Source organism: Natrix helvetica (genome assembly GCF_964273705.1).
Source record: "Natrix helvetica genome assembly, chromosome: 2".
Classification (NCBI taxonomy): Eukaryota; Metazoa; Chordata; class Lepidosauria; order Squamata; family Natricidae; genus Natrix; species Natrix helvetica.
In genome coordinates, this window is record NC_138552.1 from 42,876,854 (window position 1) to 42,895,327 (window position 18,474).

The 18,474-nt window shown below is 33.4% G+C and overlaps 1 protein-coding gene across 1 annotated transcript in view; it reads left to right on the forward strand.

Annotated features, from left to right (window-relative positions):
* ADGRV1 (adhesion G protein-coupled receptor V1) overlaps positions 1 to 18,474 on the forward strand; it is a gene marked incomplete at its 5' end in the record, with an annotated part of 278,532 nt that overhangs the window by 138,384 nt on the left and 121,674 nt on the right. The window contains 12 exon segments of the mRNA XM_081943817.1: positions 285 to 456; positions 1,367 to 1,502; positions 1,853 to 2,700; positions 4,649 to 4,766; positions 5,736 to 5,907; positions 6,683 to 6,928; positions 8,985 to 9,392; positions 9,905 to 10,089; positions 10,423 to 10,669; positions 12,819 to 12,958; positions 13,762 to 13,922; positions 14,968 to 15,068. Of these exon segments, the coding sequence (XP_081799943.1) occupies positions 285 to 456; positions 1,367 to 1,502; positions 1,853 to 2,700; positions 4,649 to 4,766; positions 5,736 to 5,907; positions 6,683 to 6,928; positions 8,985 to 9,392; positions 9,905 to 10,089; positions 10,423 to 10,669; positions 12,819 to 12,958; positions 13,762 to 13,922; positions 14,968 to 15,068 (2,934 nt within the window).

Below are 18,474 nucleotides of genomic sequence, written 5' to 3' on the forward strand. Positions count from 1 at the left end.
AAAAACTCATGTATACGATTTCATTTCCGATTGTCATTTGTTTTATAGTTGATATATATTTGCTGCTGGGTTAAAACAAATATATGTAGTACATTTTAAACAAAACTTAAAATTTCAAAATATAGATTTATTGCACAAACAATGCAATATTTCTATTTCATGAAATATTTCTATTACCAATAGCAGCAGTATTCCATATACAATTATTCAGTGCACATGCCTATAATTTTAGTTTGGTTAAGCTGTTGCCATAATTTCTAACAAAAACAGTATTTTCTTTATAGGTTGCCTTTGATTCTATTATCTTGCGCCTTATCAATATTACAGCAGGAACAACTCAAGCTGTTATAACTCGTAATGGAATATATGGCTCCATTGTAGTAACTTGGAATTCTGGATATCCACTGGGGCTCATTCCACTATACCTTCACCAAGGCAGTACTATACCAGCCTCTGGTGAGTGCCATCATTTTGCTAGTCTTGAGGACAGTAGGACAATGCAAACACTTTGATAACAAAGGGACAGTAATAAAGAAAGGAAAAAAAAGGAAGAAAGGAAGTATGCTCAAGATTCAAGGGAACCATTTCACCATGAACTCTTTTTGTACCTTCAATTGTTTTGTTTTAATTTTTAAAAATGTAAAAAAAAATCTTTAATTATTCCCTATCTGAATTTGGTTTATCACTCTCTTTTCTTAAACCATTTTTCCCTTAGGAAAGTAGATAGTTAATTGTTATATCCAGGGCATACTTCACTGTACTTTATCATAACTTGATGTTGTAAACTTTTTGATATCTGGGATGTATACAGTGTAACTGCTTTATCCTTTCCTTTTAATCTGTTGCTCAACAATGAGCAAACCTGAATGATGAATCAGTGTTAAAGGGTCTTTTCCATCATTTCCTTTTGGTGCCTGTAGCATATTTTTGAATAGAGAAGATTACAAAACACAAAGACCTGCAAATAGAACAAATGTGTCAAAAAAAAAAAGCAAAGATGGTACTAATAGTAATAGAAGCCTTGGGTGCAATCCCAAAACAACAGAGCACCACTTGGACACCATCGGCATTGACAAATTCACCACCAGTCAATTGCAAAAGGGAGCTTTAGTCAAAGTAGCTTACATACTGCAACAATACCTCTAATACCATCAAACATCAATATCTGCCTATCCCAAGTCCTTGGAAAGGACTCAATAAGTAGATAAAAATGTCAAATCCAATCTGAACAGCCAACTAACTGTGTGACAAACCATAATTTATTAAACTTGCATGCTGCCCGACTGGCAACAACTCAGGATTTAATACTATTACTCTCTAACATTCCAGTAGCTTTCAATCTATTTCTTTTCCTTTTTCCTTCTAGGCACAGTTGCTTTTTCCCATGGTGAACAAAACAAAACAATTTTATTGCAAGTTATTCCAAATGCAAATAGTCCTGAGGTGTTTGCTTTACATCTGGCCGCTGTGCAGAGTGATGCATCTGGTGGGGCTTGTCTAAGGTAAGAAAGTTATCACTCAAGTTGAATATTTGGTTTATCAGCCGATTAGAACAACAATGATTCCTCCTGCCCCACCCATTAATTAATTGACATTCATTATTTCCTTCTTTTGTCTAAGATAAAGTTACCACTTATATGCACATATTAATAATTATGGAACCAAAATACACAATGACTAAAGTTATGAACTGATATCATCATAAAGTTCTAAAACTGTTTCTTCAATTTGAGCAAAGTCTTAGATGAACCCAATATGCTAATGTTTTTAAATGGTTCTGTCTATTAAGATGAGTTAAAACTGTCCTGCCTTTATCTTTCCACACTCAAGTGTCATATTTGTTTTATTTCAGATCAGATTTCATTATTGCTGAGATTGAGCCAATGGGAGTCTTTCAATTTGCTCCTAGCTCAAGGAACATTTTAGTGAGCGAAGATGTGCTAACAATCAGATTAAATGTACAAAGACTTTTTGGTTATCAAAGCAATCTCACAAAGGTGTTCTATCAGACCACTGCAGGAAGTGCCAAATCATTAGAAGACTTTGAACCTGCTCATGATGGAGAACTTGTTTTTGGATTCCTTGAAATTAACACAGTGTTGGAAATCTTGGTAACTGATGACAGCATTTCAGAAGGGGAAGAAACATTTTTTGTGAATTTAACATCTGTGAATGTTTTAGATGTTCAGGACCTTAACCCAGCTTGGAATCCACGTCTGAATCCAGAATTTAGCATTGCATCAATTACCCTACTGGCCAGTGATATCCACTATGGAATTTTAAGCCTTGAACCAACTATTATTTACACTGAAGAAGACAGAAATAACATTGCTTCCAACACTATTCTGATTCATATCAGAAGGACTCAGGGATTTGTGGGAAATATCTCTGTAAATATAAAAACTTTTGGTGCAATAAAAGCCCAAAGTGGGGCAGATACATTTCCCTTTGAAATTATCCCTGTGGTTTCTAATCTTACCTGGGCAATCGAAGGTACAGACTTTGAAGAGATGGCTCTGTCTGTCACATTATTGGATGGGGAACGAGAAAGCAAAGTATCTGTCACAATTCTTGATGATGACGAACCTGAAGGGGAAGAATTTTTTTATGTTGTTCTTTCTGAACCTCAAAATGGAGCCCAGATTACAGAAAGCATAGATGAATATGGGTTTAAAGGTTTTTCCACAATAATTATCAAAGGTAGACATATTTATGTTGTTTTAGTATATAAGCAAAATGCTGAGAGGAAAGAGAGTTTCCTTAGTAAAATGGTACTGCTGTGCAAATAATAACTCTAAGTAAAAAAAAAAAATTAAGTGTGTATTCCAGAGTTTGTAATATAAATCATATACATTCTCAGTTATCTGCACCATCATTTTCAAAGTAATTGTGACTGAAGAAGAAGAGAATTCCTGGTAAATTTCTTGCCTTTGATAATATAGATTGAAATTGAAACAGTGGCATTAGCATGTTTTCTTGTTGGATGTAATTGTAATAATTGAAGAGAAAGAATTATGATGAAAACAATGTAGAATTCATATAAAGGGTCTGTTGAAAGGAACAAATGTATCTGGACAGTTTCATGTACTGGATAATATAAATTAGGCTTTTCAAATCAGAAAGTAAGGGCTAATAAGGATGAGTTTAGTAGGGAACATGGATCTGAAGTTGATAACTAAGCATTTCCTTTTGGTTTAAAATTCAGATCAAAACAGTGCACATGTACGTGCGCGTGCATACACACACACACTATTACATATTAGAAGCTTTGTATTCTAGTAAATCTTGAGAACAGCTGCAATGATTCTATATGAGCCTTATATTCTCTTATATTACCAACATGACTAAGAAATGAAAGACTGTTCTGTTTATATTTCCTTGTGTGAGGGATTCAATACATAAAAATTATGCCTGAACAGACTTTTTTTTTAACTTTTTGGGGAAAAAAATAAAATGAACAATCTAGTTATCGCAGCGTGTCTCCTTGGCTAACATTTTACCTGTTTGTTGGACTAGTAAGAACAGAATAGTCTTTCTACGTATCAGTTACTATTGTATACTAGACTGGTGTAATTGCCAATAATTAGCATCTGAATTTATCCGGGAAGATAATAAAAGGAAATTAACTTAAATACATTCCATTCAAGATCAAGAATGCAGGCTTTCTATTAAAAATTATGTCGTTTGAAGGAAGAAATTTAAGCAGAGATTCAGATAAATCTTTATGAATCAGTTACTGTCAGCAGCATCTTCAGGTTCTCATATGTGTCAAAATAATGAAAGAAGCATCACAGTGCAAGCTCCACATCTTTGTGGCATATGTATGATTCATAACATGAATGGGAAAATGGCAGGACTTGAACTGTTATTCCTCAATGCTGCTTGCACCATTGTGACCATCTCCTCTTACCCAGGAAAAGATTCTGATGGTTACTATTTTTGTTAAGAACATAACAACCTAAGCCAGGGGTGTCCAAACTTGGAAACTTTAAGACTTGTGGACTTTAACTCTCAGAATTCCCCAGCCAGCATGGTTAGCTGGGGAATTCTGGGAGTTGAAGTCCACAAGTCTTAAAGTTTCCAAGTTTGGACACCCCTGACCTAAGCCAATAATTTGTGAGCCATACAGCTCTTGCTAAAATAGTAAAGTAGACAATAGAAAAGCATTTCAAATTGTTGCTAGGAAAATAACATACCCATGTCTGAACAAGGAGTCAAGCAGCACTTAAGAAAGACTTTACCTTTCTTAGTGATATATTTCCAAAAATTGGTAAAGGAGCCCTTTTATTTTCCCTAGTGCCTTATCGTATTAATATTAATTCTATGTCATGAAGATACCCATTTGCTTTAAAATGTGTTGATTCAATAAGCAAATGCCATTATATTTGTGTTGTGATTATCATATCAACAATATTCCATCCTATCGTATCTTAAAATGCATAAGTATTCTTAAATGTTTTAATTCCAGCTGTATTAAATAGCCCATTATTTTATATAAAATACAGTTTCTCCATTTATATTGTAATAGCTCCTCAATCCATGTAATATCATGTAATTATTTCATTTTGGGAAATAATTTTCAATGAATTCTACACTGTAATAATTTACTTGCTTCTTGATATTTTGGAATGATCTATTTCCCATTTAGGAAATGATCTTCAGAATGGAATTCTAGGATTCAGTGAAGAAACTCAACATGGTCTTGTGCTCGATGAAGATTCAGAAAAGAGGAAAGTAGAACTATTTGTCACCCGACAGCCAAACAGGTGCAAGCAGCTGCTAATAAAAAGTGTTATCTTCATTTACTGTAATGCATTGTGTCAAATCAAGGATTATAATTATAAACAGGATAGGTTGTGACGTGATCTTATTATGAAGCCTTTTAGACATTCCAGTAAATTACTGCAAACTGGGATAATTATCTCATAAATTTAGAATATAAGTCAATCAGTATACCAGAACTGAACAAAAATGAGACAAATAAATTTACCTTAATCCATACACATAATAGTCAAAGGGTAAAATTAATTTTTGTCTAATGTGTACATATTTACTCTTTGATGCTTTCTTCAGGAAAGTACAATTTGGCTCGAACTGTAGATTCAGATGGCACTTGATCTATCTTATTAATAATATTTTTCATATTTTAAATGCTGATCATATAATTCATTGTATTACATTATATTGGTAAAATCAAAGGCATCCCACTACTATTTCAGGTCACTCATATTGTGAAAAAAAATGATTTGAACAGCATTTTCTAAACAAGATTTGAATATGAGAGACTTATGTTTAAAAAATGGAGTGTCACTTTATATATGAGCTGTGTGTTTACTCTAACCCTTTCTAGCCCATGCTATGCTTCTCATGCACTTCCAAGCATCCTCTCATCCCCTTGCAGACTCTACCAAGTAGTATATAATTTACCTGTGTGCTGGCCTGGGATTTACAACTTCCTGCTGGCTTCTCCATTAACTGGATGTGTAAGTCACAAGAAGTTGCTTTGCCTAATGACTATGAGATTCGGTTAATGATAGCAACCTAGATTATAGAGATTGCCATTGCTAAATGATGTGGTTGCTCTTTATGATTTAGCAATGGAAATAATAGGATAAATATTGTTCATTTTTTAAAAATACACAATTTTGCTATAGGAACAAAATGGATGTGAGGGTAAAGACTTTTCCAATGGCTGCCTGCATCAATGCAGTTATTTTGGTTTGCTTTGTTAATAGGGCTTTTGAAGATGTGAAAGTGTCTTGGCGTGTGACTTTTAATCAAACATCAGTTGTCCTGCACAGTAATGGCACCAATCTGGCAAATGAACTGATAGCTGTCACAGGGGTTACCACTTGTAAGACTGGCCAAGTACAGTGCATGGTTTCTATTGAGATCCAGCCTGATAATGTGAGTACTTAAAATGAATTAGTCACCTAACTACTCTCCCACAAAATATACTAGAATGTGGTCAAATGATGAGAAGCTGGAGAATATTCCATTTGCATTATCATATTTCTAGGCTATTGGTTATGAAGCAGCATACCTTTTTTACTTAGGAAAGAATTATCTATTTTGGATCTTCTCTTTTGTAATCTATGTGACATTACAGCAGTGGGAATCTGTCCACTAATGAGGTTCTGTGCAGAACATTGGAAAATTGTAGGATTTTAGATGTACTGATACTTGTTCCTTTTTAATTAGCATTTATATTGCAAAGATCAATAATCTTTAGACCTAACTATACGTGGCATAAGAAGGGTTTCCATTAGATTTTTTTTAAAAAATTCACAAATCCCTAAGAGAGCAAATTTGCTAATCTTTCTATGTACTTGGAAAAAAATAAAGAGAGCTATCAATTGTACTTGAAACAAGTTTTAAAAAAAAACATACAATTAATTAATAATTTTTCCACTGAAGAGTTTATTTATACATGTGTACTTTCCCAGAATACATTTTAATGATTCACAAACAAATTACATGAATGACAGCAGGATTTCTATCCAGATTCCAAGTAACAGGCTTTTTTTTTTATAAGGCCAAACACATAGTTCTATGATCTGGTAAGCTCACTGCACAAAGTGTAGCAAAATTGCACTTGGTAGCTTTTTAAAAATTATTATTGTTTTATATATCCTTTGATTGGAAAATATACAGCCATTTGACTGTCCATTTTGATTATCAGGATGCTGAATCTGAGATCTGTTTTTTTGTGGAACTGTATGATGTGGGGGAAGGAGCAGCTTTAAATGAGAGTGCCAGATTTGCAAACATTATAGTTCCAGAGAGTGATTCTGTGCAGAAGGATCTTATCTACTTTGCTGTGGGGTCTCGTCTGGCTGTGGCCCATATGAAAACCACTTCAATTAGACTCCAAGTAGTTAGAGACTCTGACACAGCATTTACTATCTCAGTCGACTACAGGACTCAGGTAAGACAGACACATGAGTATATCTTGCAATATATCTGGATGTCATCTGATATCATCAGATGACAACTGATAAAATAAGCTGCAGATCACAATAACTAATGTCTTTTAATAAAATTAAATGACCAGATTTCCGATTTTTCACATGAGTATATATTTGGTGAAGCCCTTATTTCTTCTCTTTTAAAAAAATCTCATATAAAGTATTTTTGTATTTATTCTTTGTTGAATAGTTGCAAGTTAGAGTTGTAGTTTGTAATAGCCTGATAACATTTTCTCTCATCCTATATGTTGGATAGATATTTTACAAAGAAACAAATCAAGGTTATATTTATTTAATAAACATTTGCCTAAAGGCTAGTTTACCTCTTTTATTCATAGGGAAAAATAGTGCCCATTTGAAATTCCAGAAGTTATAATTGAAATAAATAATCTGTAGATTTCATCTAACAATGACAGTCCTTTGAAAACTTGGTGCACATATAGTTGATTTGGATTTAGAAGAAGTGGTTTCAAACCCTTCCAGCAAAGTTACTAATTTAAGTGGCTATGAAATAGTCATTATCTTATAGCTTTTCATAGCTGAGGATGTTCTATGAGGGAACAACACAAATTGAAACATAATTATGCACTGGGTTGAATGAAAAAAATAACTGCAAGACTATTGTGTTCATAATAAGTGAAAGATTACTCTGCTGAGTTTCACTATGGACACTTGTCACTGTGGGTCAACTCCCTCTTTCTGAATTGGGATATTTAGGTTGCAAAAACTGTCTAAGGGTTTTGTGCAGCCAGATATGATAACTAATAATTTTGGATTTTTATGATGGACTCTCCAGGTGACAATGTAGAACAGAATTAGAGTTTGTTAGGAGCCTATATTTTCCTTTCTTATCTTAATTGAAGTTACTCTATCTTTGACAGTTGAACTCATCCCTGGTCCTTTGTGAATTAACTGTTTTTTGCATCAGTTCCACCACCCAAATGGAAGAGGTGGTGTCTCATTTAAATAGCCAAGAGAAAGAGTCTTTTTTTCTAATTCCCTTGCTAATTCATCCCTATATAACTTTCTGCCAAGCATAAGGTTAGCAGTGTTGTTTAACTGAAACTGGGATATAGGTTGCAAGTTGACAAAACAGTACACTTTTTAGTGGTTTATATTTTATACACTGATATTTCCAAGAATTATTCTAGTACTGAGAAAGAATCTGTATTCAAATAAAAATATATATCTCTTTGAAAATATATTGTTACTGGGATTAATTCTGGAGCTTTTCTGGCTGAACTATTATACTGTTATGTATTATAAAGTATATTATTTTACATGAGTGCATGTGCACTACAAATATGCCAACTGAACATATGCATGTAGGTTCTTGTGATACTAAAGCATGAATACGCAAGGAAATCTTAGGGTGCAAATGTAGGTTGGCTCTCCTCAATTGCTGCAGGATTAGATGTCATTCTGAGTTGGTAAATAATCTCCATGTTACTAATTCAAGAAATTTCCCTCAATTACTATTGTGCAAGTGACTAGCTGCTGAGGAACTAGTGATACCCTATTATAGTACAGATAGCTGATAAACTGGTGAAAAATAACATCTTTATATGTTTATAAAATATGGTTCCAACCTTCTTTTGCCTACTGAAGGAATTTAAAAATATAGAAATTCATCTAGGTTTCAATTTCAGTCTTCATCTCTTGCCTACCCAAAGTGATGCCTAAAGCAGTTCACTTTACTTTTGGAAGACTTCTCCTTCGAATTAATACTGCTCTGTTAGTGAAAGCAGGGGGGTACCTACGTCCTCAATCATTTTACCAATGATAATGGACAATTTAAAGTTTTGAAAATTCTCTCACTTGATGATACAGACATTTTTTTTTTTTGCCAGAATACATCTGGGCTAGATACATGGGATTCTAGAACACAATGTTATAGAGTCTCTATCACTTATTGATGTCTTTAGAAATGTTGATAGTTTGAAGCAAATTTGTTCTTACAAATTGCAACTTATCATAATTAATTTCTTACCTAGACATTTATTTCCTGATTTTCAGGAGCTGTTGAGACCCGAAACTTTTGGTCGTGTAATCATATCGCCTGCCATTTCCGGACAAGATTTTATTGCTTCTGAAGGAACATTGTCTTTTGAATCTGGACAAAGAAATGCTCTGCTGACTATAATACTCAACCCAAAGAATGAATATCTAAATTTATTTCCTAAACGCTTTCAAGTTATTCTGTTCAATCCTACAGGTGGTGCCAGAATTGATACCATCTATAGTATTGCCAACATCACCATCGTCTCTGATTCAAACTCCCAAGCAATCTGGAGTCTGACTGATCAGCTGTTTCAACCACTTGATGATATTATTTTGAACACAATCCTCCAGCATCTAAATATCAAAATAGTTCCAGAAAATACAGAAGAGCAACTTTCTGCTGTGATGTATATCATAGATAAGGTCCATATCTTGTTCTCCCTTCTGTAATAATTAAAGATTTCTTAGAATTAGGAAATCTTAATCTCATTTTTTTTCTCTGAGAGATGAAGCCAGAATAGTAAAAACTTTGACCCAATGATTATTTTGTTTCTAAAAATAGAAAATTGTACATATTATTGTATATAGGATCCATAAGCAGTATTTGCTCACTTCGATGAAAGTTACTCATCCAAATGTTTAACTGAACTGAAGTGCAATGAGCAGCTGATATACAATGTCAATGTTAAATTCCAATACATTGAGCATGACATAAACTATCTTCACTATGTATTCAAGATTAGTCCTCCATTAAGTTTTAGATATCACTATTATGCAAGGGAAGAGCTCCATTGAAATCAATGGCACTTACTCTCAATATTTATTAAGGATGTTTTTATTTCATGTTTGAAATGCTTAATTCATACATTATCCCAATACAAAAGAATCAAGCCATTTTATACACTGAACATTTTTTAAAATATTTGCTTCTCAAGGTAATATCTGAAGGAGAAATACAGGCACTCACTGATCGAAACAGAAATCTTTTGTATGAAATCCTCTGTGCACTAGCTAATCCCAAACGCAAGGATACTCGAGGCTATAGCTTCCTTGCTGATATTACAGAGAAATTTGCTTTTTCTCTTCCTGTTGGTGAAAAGTGTGGCTCACAGAGTGAAAGGTAATGGCATTTTCTACACATTTCTACAAGATTATTTGCAGGTCTATGTATGTATCTTAGAATGCAAGTAAGCAAATTGTTTAAGATGTCTAATATCCTATGAAGTGAATCCTTTAGCACTCAGAATCAGGATTACATTTTTTTTATTTCACACTTAAGAGTTGAACTAAAGCTTGAATATACTACTAATGAATTAATATTTGATATATTATTTATTGTATTGCTGGTGAGCCAATAAGATTATGAGCAGGCATGAGCATCTACTGCATGTTTTTCATTGCATATAGTAATTTTCTAGTTACTTAGATTGTTGTTACTGTTTTTTTTTAACAGAGGTAAAACTTTCCTTGACCATTGCCCTTATATTGTAATCACATCACATCACTGGTATCCACAACAAATCAATGGGCATAAATTTGATGGAAAAGATGGGGATTTCATTAGAGTTCCTGATCATTTGTTAGACGTTTCTGCTTCATCCCAGTCTAATGATGCAACTTGTAGGTTCATTCAAGTCACTGAATATAGTAGCCAGCAATGGTTTACAGCAGATGGTAGAGGAATTGCCCTAAAAAATAAGGTAATCTGTTAAACTATTGTTTAGGTCAATATCCTGTGAGTTTTATTTCTGTTAGAAATATCAATGCTCCTTATGTGGATTTCCCAGTCATCTTACATCCAAGTACTCAATTCTTTTCTTATACTACTCTTATAAGATGGGATTGCTTTTGTTTCATTTATGACATTGGATTTAAAAATATTTTAATGTAATTTCATCTGAATCAGCAGTCATATTAGTAGCAGACTGCTGTTTTCTAGCTTTAATGGCTTCTCATAGTTCACAACATCAACGGAATGATTTGGTCATAGAAAGTAGTAAGAATATTTGCTTACAGTTGGCAAACAAATATGACGTTCAGAATGGCAAAGAAAACTGTTACTAGATGAACATTATTCTCAAAGAAAATATTGAGCATGTATCTTTTTAATCCTGGTTTGTCTTGCTATAACTTGATTCTCATTATTTGTATAATGTCTCATTGCCTATGATAGCATTCTGGGCCTGTCTTATGTAGCAAGCCAATTTACTGCCAGGATCTGTAAATCAGTTTCATAGATGATTAGGGAGCCATTTCTTTCTAGTGACCTAGCTATCAAATTTTATAACCTCAACTGCTCTGTTAGAGACACATTTATGAACCTTGTGTAAGATAAGATGAAAACTATTATTGAGGAAATGCTAGAATCTGATTTTGAGTTCCATGAGCAAGTCTGACTGATGGTGTGGATTTTTATGAGACTTATACATAAAGATCTATTGACTATCTTAAAACATTTTACTGGAAAAAATCAATTGATTTGTACAATTTAGGATGATGCAGTGCTGCAAATTCAAAATAAAATATATGATTCAGAACACCCATGGGAATGCACCTGTCAGGAACATCTTAAAACATCTAGGCTTTCTGGGTTTGCATAGCTGATCTCTATAGCTGTCATACTATTCTAAGAAAAGATACATTTGGTTTAAGGTGTTTCTGACAAATGGCATATGGATGTCATGCATATCTTGAAACACATTCCTTCCTTGGAATTCAAAGTGCTACCCAGCCTTAACAGAATTACTTTCATACTCATATTTCATGCATGTTTATTCAGAGATGCTGTTCACTTCAAGGAGAACCCATATAGAAATGTATGTATATAATTATAGCAACAAAACATATTAATATTAAAGGATGCAATCAAGAGTTTTTATACATGAGGCTACCCTTGAAAACCTTTTGGAAACTGCATCTAATTAAACACATGGCAGCTTGTCATAGACATACCAAAGTTTACTTATGTAACATCTGCATGGCTATAGCTGTGTTGGGTTATCAGTTTCCAAATGTAATTCAAGGTGCTGGCTGACACTTTTCAAAAACCACATATAGCTTATGGCCTTGGGGTTGCTTGCTGTAAGGGGAATCACCCTATCTAGTAAGATCAAGGGGTAGGTGGTACATTAAGGAAATGTCATCTTCAGAGACTTCATTCTCAAGTCTTCTCAGTAATATCCCTCCTCATTTTGGAATAACCTCTTCACAGGACTTTTCCATCTCTGTTAATTTCAAAGAGCATTAAACATAGCTCTTCTGGATAGACTAGATGGAATATTGACTGCCCATAAAGTGTGAGTTCCTTTTATTGTTGCTGGAAGAATTTTTCTTTGCTGTTCTTTTTGTTATTTCTAGGTTTTTAATCTTATTAATGGAAAGAGGTGGTAAGATGCCCAGTAAATTAATAAATTAATAAAATGTTAAATTATATGATTTTACACTTGCTTGGTTTATATATCTCTTAAGATTCTGAAGATTGCATTCTTAAAACAAATTAATAATATTAAGGACAATTGGTTCTGTAATATGGCATCCATAAGATATTGATTCAAATCTTCTTGACATTGTGTGAGACGGGATTTGGGCATCTTTTTTTTAGAAAGCAAATACAAGGCTGAATGATATCTCTTCAAATCTTTGCATTATGAAGTCACTGTATTGTAGGAAGGATAAAGGGGAAGTGTTTCAAACTGATAACCAATTAGAGAATTGGTATCTTTTCAGGAGTTACTGATGGCCTGCTTGGAATAAGATAGATTTGAATATTTAGTGCAAAATAAGAATCAAGTATAAAATAAGAATCCTGAATATTTTAAAAGCAAAAAATGTCTATGTTTCCCATTTCAGGTTTTTTCAATGAGCTTGAAGGGACAGAGTCCAGTTCAGCTGAAAGATAATAATGAGGTCATCTACCGGATTTATTCAACAGACAGTCATATAATTCCTCATAAGTCTTTGTGTCTTGTTTGGAATCAGATTGCTGAAAGGTATATTTCTAATTCTTTGTTTACGTGTCTAGCCATAAACACATACATTTATTAGCTATGTGTTGCTGTGCGGATGTAAAGTGAAAGAAGGTGATTCCCAGAAGGTGTGAGTATACTCACTGCATCTGTTGGTAGTTCTTTAAAGAAGCTGTGTCTTTTCCTCGTCTCATTCAATTCTCAAGACTTCCAAGAAAATATGGAGGTGCTGACAGGGTGAGACAAGTTTATTGTAACTATAATGCATTCTACTTAATGTGTTTCTAGTCTTGAACAACTGCCTTCTACATGGCTAGTATATAAATTTAGAGAAAGATGGAGTTTCATTAACAAGACACAATCAGATTTCTGCTTTGGTCTGAAAGCATACACATAGATATTTAATGGCTCCTATATATAGTGGTTTATATACTTTTAAAATCCTGATCAAGCTTTGACATATTAACCCAGATAAATTTAATATGTTTGAATTAACCTGCATTGATTGATAACCTACTGAAAAAATCTGATTTAGGCTTATCAGATCTCAGAAGTCTCCTACACCCTTACGAAACTATCCTTTCCCATTAAGTTTGACATCCATCTGGTTAAATTCTAAATTTTGTCTTGACTTTATGTTCCTTGTGGACAATCATGTATTATTCTAGCTAATAGATTCCATAAAAGAAGGAACTTTATTCTGATTTATAAAAGCATTTTGGTTCTGTTATAGACCAACACAATTCTTATAATGTTTGTTTACATTTTGTGACACTGATCAAGTTAAGAAATAATAAATTAACTGCCAATATTTGTTTCCTCTGTAGTTGGCTGTCTAATGCTCAATTCTGTAAGCTGATGGATGATTCCTCCAATTACGTGGAATGTTCTTGTTCACACATGTCAGTTTATGCAGCTAGTGCACAGACAGACAGCTTCTCTTCTTACAATGAAGCTTTCTTTTCTTCTGGTTTCATCTGTATTTCTGGTCAGTTATGTTACAGTATTGTTGATTTATGTACTGATTTAAAAAGATAATATTGGAAGTTCTTTCAGAAAATCACCAAGTAAGGAATATAAGGAAAGATTTGGGAGCTATTTTAGACATGCATAATGAAGATGTTGACTCGTTTTTTACTCCAATTTCTTTTTGCTTTTAAAAGATGATATAGAATGGACTCCTACAATTCCAACTCTTCCTTGGATCTTTCAAAATAATTGTGTGATTATTTGAAACTTCACCAAAATATATTTTATTTAATGATAATATCCTCAAAGAAGACCTTATTCTTATCAAGAGAAAAATGCAAATAAAATATTTTATGCTTCATTAGGTTATTAGCCAAGGAAATCTCAGCTGATATACCTTATTTCAGCTAATTAGAATTCACTTCTATCTAAGTAGTTAAAAGTGCATAACTTTTGTCCAAAGATTACTGCTCAAATTTCTATTTCTACCGTATATACTTGGGACACATTCACACATATTTTAGTTAGGATATTTAATATATAGATGTTTGTCTAAGATGTATATTTGATAAATGGAATATATCCTGGAAGATAATAGTACAAAGGTTACTGAAATTCATTTTTAAAAAAGGAATTTGTTTAGTTTTATATCACTGTACTTCCAGAAGTAGCTTATTAAATTAAATATTTCTGTGTAGTTACTTCAATATATAGTCATACAGGTTATTAATTCCAGAAGAGAAAAATTTTATAAGGTATGTGTGAGTGCAATAAAAGTCCTTAGAAACAGGATAAGTTAAGAACATAACTATCCATAGAGCTGCAAGTGTGAGCAGAAATGATTAACATTACAGTTTTGCAACTTAAACTCTGCCTCTTTTATGCTTTTGTTGTGACATTGCTTTGTGGCATTATGACCTTCTATTGTACATCATGACCTCACGTTGTTACCATTTGGACAAAACTTTGTCTTGCTGTACATAGCTTGGACTGCGATTTGTGAAATGATCTGAATCATTTGGCTGATTGAGTAATTGAATTCTATTTTTGTTTGATTACAACAGGCTTCATCTTGGCTATATTTGCATATTTCTTATGTACCAGAGCATCAATGTTTGCTGCTAAACTCCTCACTCATATGATGGTTGCCTGCTTGGGTACTCAGGTAGGAACATGTTTAATTTAATGTATGGCTTTCTATAGCCACATTATCCCATGTATTAATTTACACCCAGTTTCATCGTATACACAGAATAATAGAAGGTGTTCTAGTCCAATCCCTTGCTCAAGCAGGAGACCCTGTGTCATTCCAGACAAATGACTGTTCAATCACTTCTTTAAAACCTTGGCGCAACCACAGCTTCTGGAGGCAAGCCAGTCCACTGGTTAATTGTCTAAATATTGAAATTCATTATTAAATAGAACACATATCACCTACTCATTTCAAAAATGAACTTGCCCTAGATCAGTTTCCAGAGGTAAATGCAATTGCTTGTTGGAGTCACATTTCCAAATATTTAAAGCAGCAACATTTTCTACTTTGCCCAAGCTCAGTGATATTCACTTGGAAAAAGCAAGGAGAAAAGCACAGGAACAATATCTCTCTGATCAGAAAAAGAATGAACAGTTGATGTGTGTGCTGTACCTTTGAACATACCACCAAACATTTCCATCTAGTGTCAAAAATGCTATTTAAAATGCCATTACTGAAATTCTACAGGCTCAGTACAATTATTTCCTTATTTAGGTCGGTTACATAGATATTAGCTATTAAAACCAGCAGATGGCAGTGAAACCTTTCCTCTGGTATATTAGAAATTTATTTTCCTAGTGAAATGTTTGATTGAGGCAATAGATGGAATGTTGCTTTTCAAGGGCTTAGTTCTTCCTTGAGACTAAGTAAGTTGGTTAAATTGTCCAAAACATCAGCTGTAGGACTATAAAGTTTTTGTGCATATTAATTTGATTGTGGATGAACAAAGGCTAATATTCCATAGATTGTAAATTCTCCTTTATTTGAATTCTAATGTGGATAAATTTTTGTGTCCTCTCTATGCTTCTGCAAGCTTGCATACTTAAGAGAAGATGGTTTATAATACTTTAGTAAGCTCATCAACTTAATTTTTAAATTTTGAGTTCTCAACATTATATGAATATCACCCGAAATAAACAGCTTAGTTTATTTAGTATTTTTACCATAATGCTCCATTTGTTTACAAACAATTTTGTAGCTGATGTGGGTGCAAAAGCAAGCTTGTAAAAGTGGCTTTCTATAAAGAGTATGGAAGAAGGATGAAAATAATGCAAGATAATTCAGTGCACCTGCCTGAGTTTGTTTCTTTCCATTCCCCACCCACCATCTGTTTTATGTGGGCTTTATCTATTTATTTATTCTTCCAATTTCTGCAGCTACCCATTTCACAAAACAAATGACTCTGGGCAGCATGCAACAAAAATTTTAAAAAGGCAAATAACAACAGCTATTATTATTTAAAATATTAAAAACTGAAAACACAGCTAAAAAATAATGGGCAAAGAGGTATGTCAATAATTTTTAGATGGCTAAATTAAATGATGGTAAGAAAAACTGTTAGAAAACCTAATGGTGCATAAATGTTTAGCATTTCTATTGCCCAGTTGGTTACCAGATATATTGGTTTGTAAGAATAAACTTGAGAGACACAACTGAGACAAGAGTCTGAGAAGAGAAATCCAAATCCAATGGAAGGATGGGGTGGAGAAAAAGTCACAGAATTAACCCTCCCTAGTTCTCTGGAAAGTTAAGGGTGGGAGACATATTTTCAGAGTTACAAGATTCTGTTACTGTAACTGTATAATATAGTTTTCAAGGTTTAGGTTTCTTGTGTGGATTACCTCAAAGGGCAGACATTATGTGAAGTGGTAGACATGAGAATGGAGGAATGTTTGCATTATCTGTCTTTTTCAGTGTTGCTTATTTTCCAAAAACTACAATGAGAAGGAATATATTAAGAGATTTTCTTGAGTTTATCTAACTGTTTTTCAAATCTGAAGCTGGCACAGAGATGTGCAAATGTTAAGACTTTAGAGGAGTGGATCCCCGTAGTTTTCATCCCATTTTTTATTTATCTATTTCATCAAGCATGAATTCGATAACATATATAAGTATAAACATGATTTGAATATATGAAGTGGATACGAATAAAAGGACAGAGACGGTAGGCACGTTGGTGCGCTTATGCATGCCCTTACATTGTTTCTAGGTTTTTGGTAAAATACCATACCACTTGTTTTGGTCTGTACAATATTAAGATTTCCAAACCTCAGCAAATTGTATCAATGGAAGTTGGAAAGTTAATGGGCAGAGAGAAAGGGGGGGGGGGAGTTCAAAGTCTCATTTGCTGCTTATAGTAACCTGAGTTTATTAAGTAATTATTACACAGAATGCAAAGACACAATGAAGAAACAAACAAGGAGAGCACTTATTGAATGTTGAAAAGTCCGAACATTTTGTTACAATAGGATATTATGTGGCATTTACATAACACCTTATTTTCAGCCAATTTTTAATACATCTTTCTAGCCTACTGAGAAAGAGTATGAAATGTAAACATCCTGAACTTAGTTGCTGTGAAGGATTTTCTGCTGGGAGGTTTTTTTGTTTTGTTTTACCTTTTTCAAAGGACTTTGTACTTTCAACAGAAGTGCTTACCTTGGCTCTTTCCCATATTTTATGTCCTCAATTTTAAAATGTGCAGTCAGAACTGATTGCCAGAAAACTGTTACATGTTCATTACCATAACTTCTAACAATTGTTCCTTAAATCTTCATATATGTTGTTATTCTATTACTTCATTTAATGTAGTTTGGAAAAATTAACGTTATTTCCATTGAAACACTGCAATTTATATGAGACAACATTTTGATGAAACAAAGTTCTAAATTTGACAATGAGAAGTGTAGATAATTTTCAGGTAAAAATTATCTGAATTTGACAATGAGAAGTGTAGATAAATAGCAAAGCTATACTACCACATATTGATTTCATTGTTTTTCAGATACAGTATATCATTATATAGCAGCATTAGTCTTATTAATATTATAAAGTTTTGAATGGCTTATACTGTCTCAGTGCTTGATTGTAGATCTCTTCTCACCTTTGATTAATTTTTATCATAATCAACTGAAAAGCAAACAACAACTAAACTTACAAGGTAATGGAAAGGGGATTTTTTTTATATATAAGCAATTTACTGTTCCTCAAAATTTCTGTAAGTTGCTGTCAGAATTTTCTGTACTGGAGGTTTTAAAATTGACTGGACAACCATTTGACCAAGATAGTATAAGTTTTCCTGTCTTGAGTGGGGTGTTGGACTAGAAGACCTCTAAGGTTCCTTCCAGCCTTATGCTTCTCTGTTCTATATAAATTTCAGACACAATGTGACCAATTTACAGGTAGTCCTTGACTTGTAACATTGACTTACAACTTACAACTACTAACAGTGGCCTCCAAAAAAGTCAACTACAGTCTAAATCTGAACATACAACTGTCACCCCTGCTCCACAGTCATGCGATTGCAATGTGGGTGCTT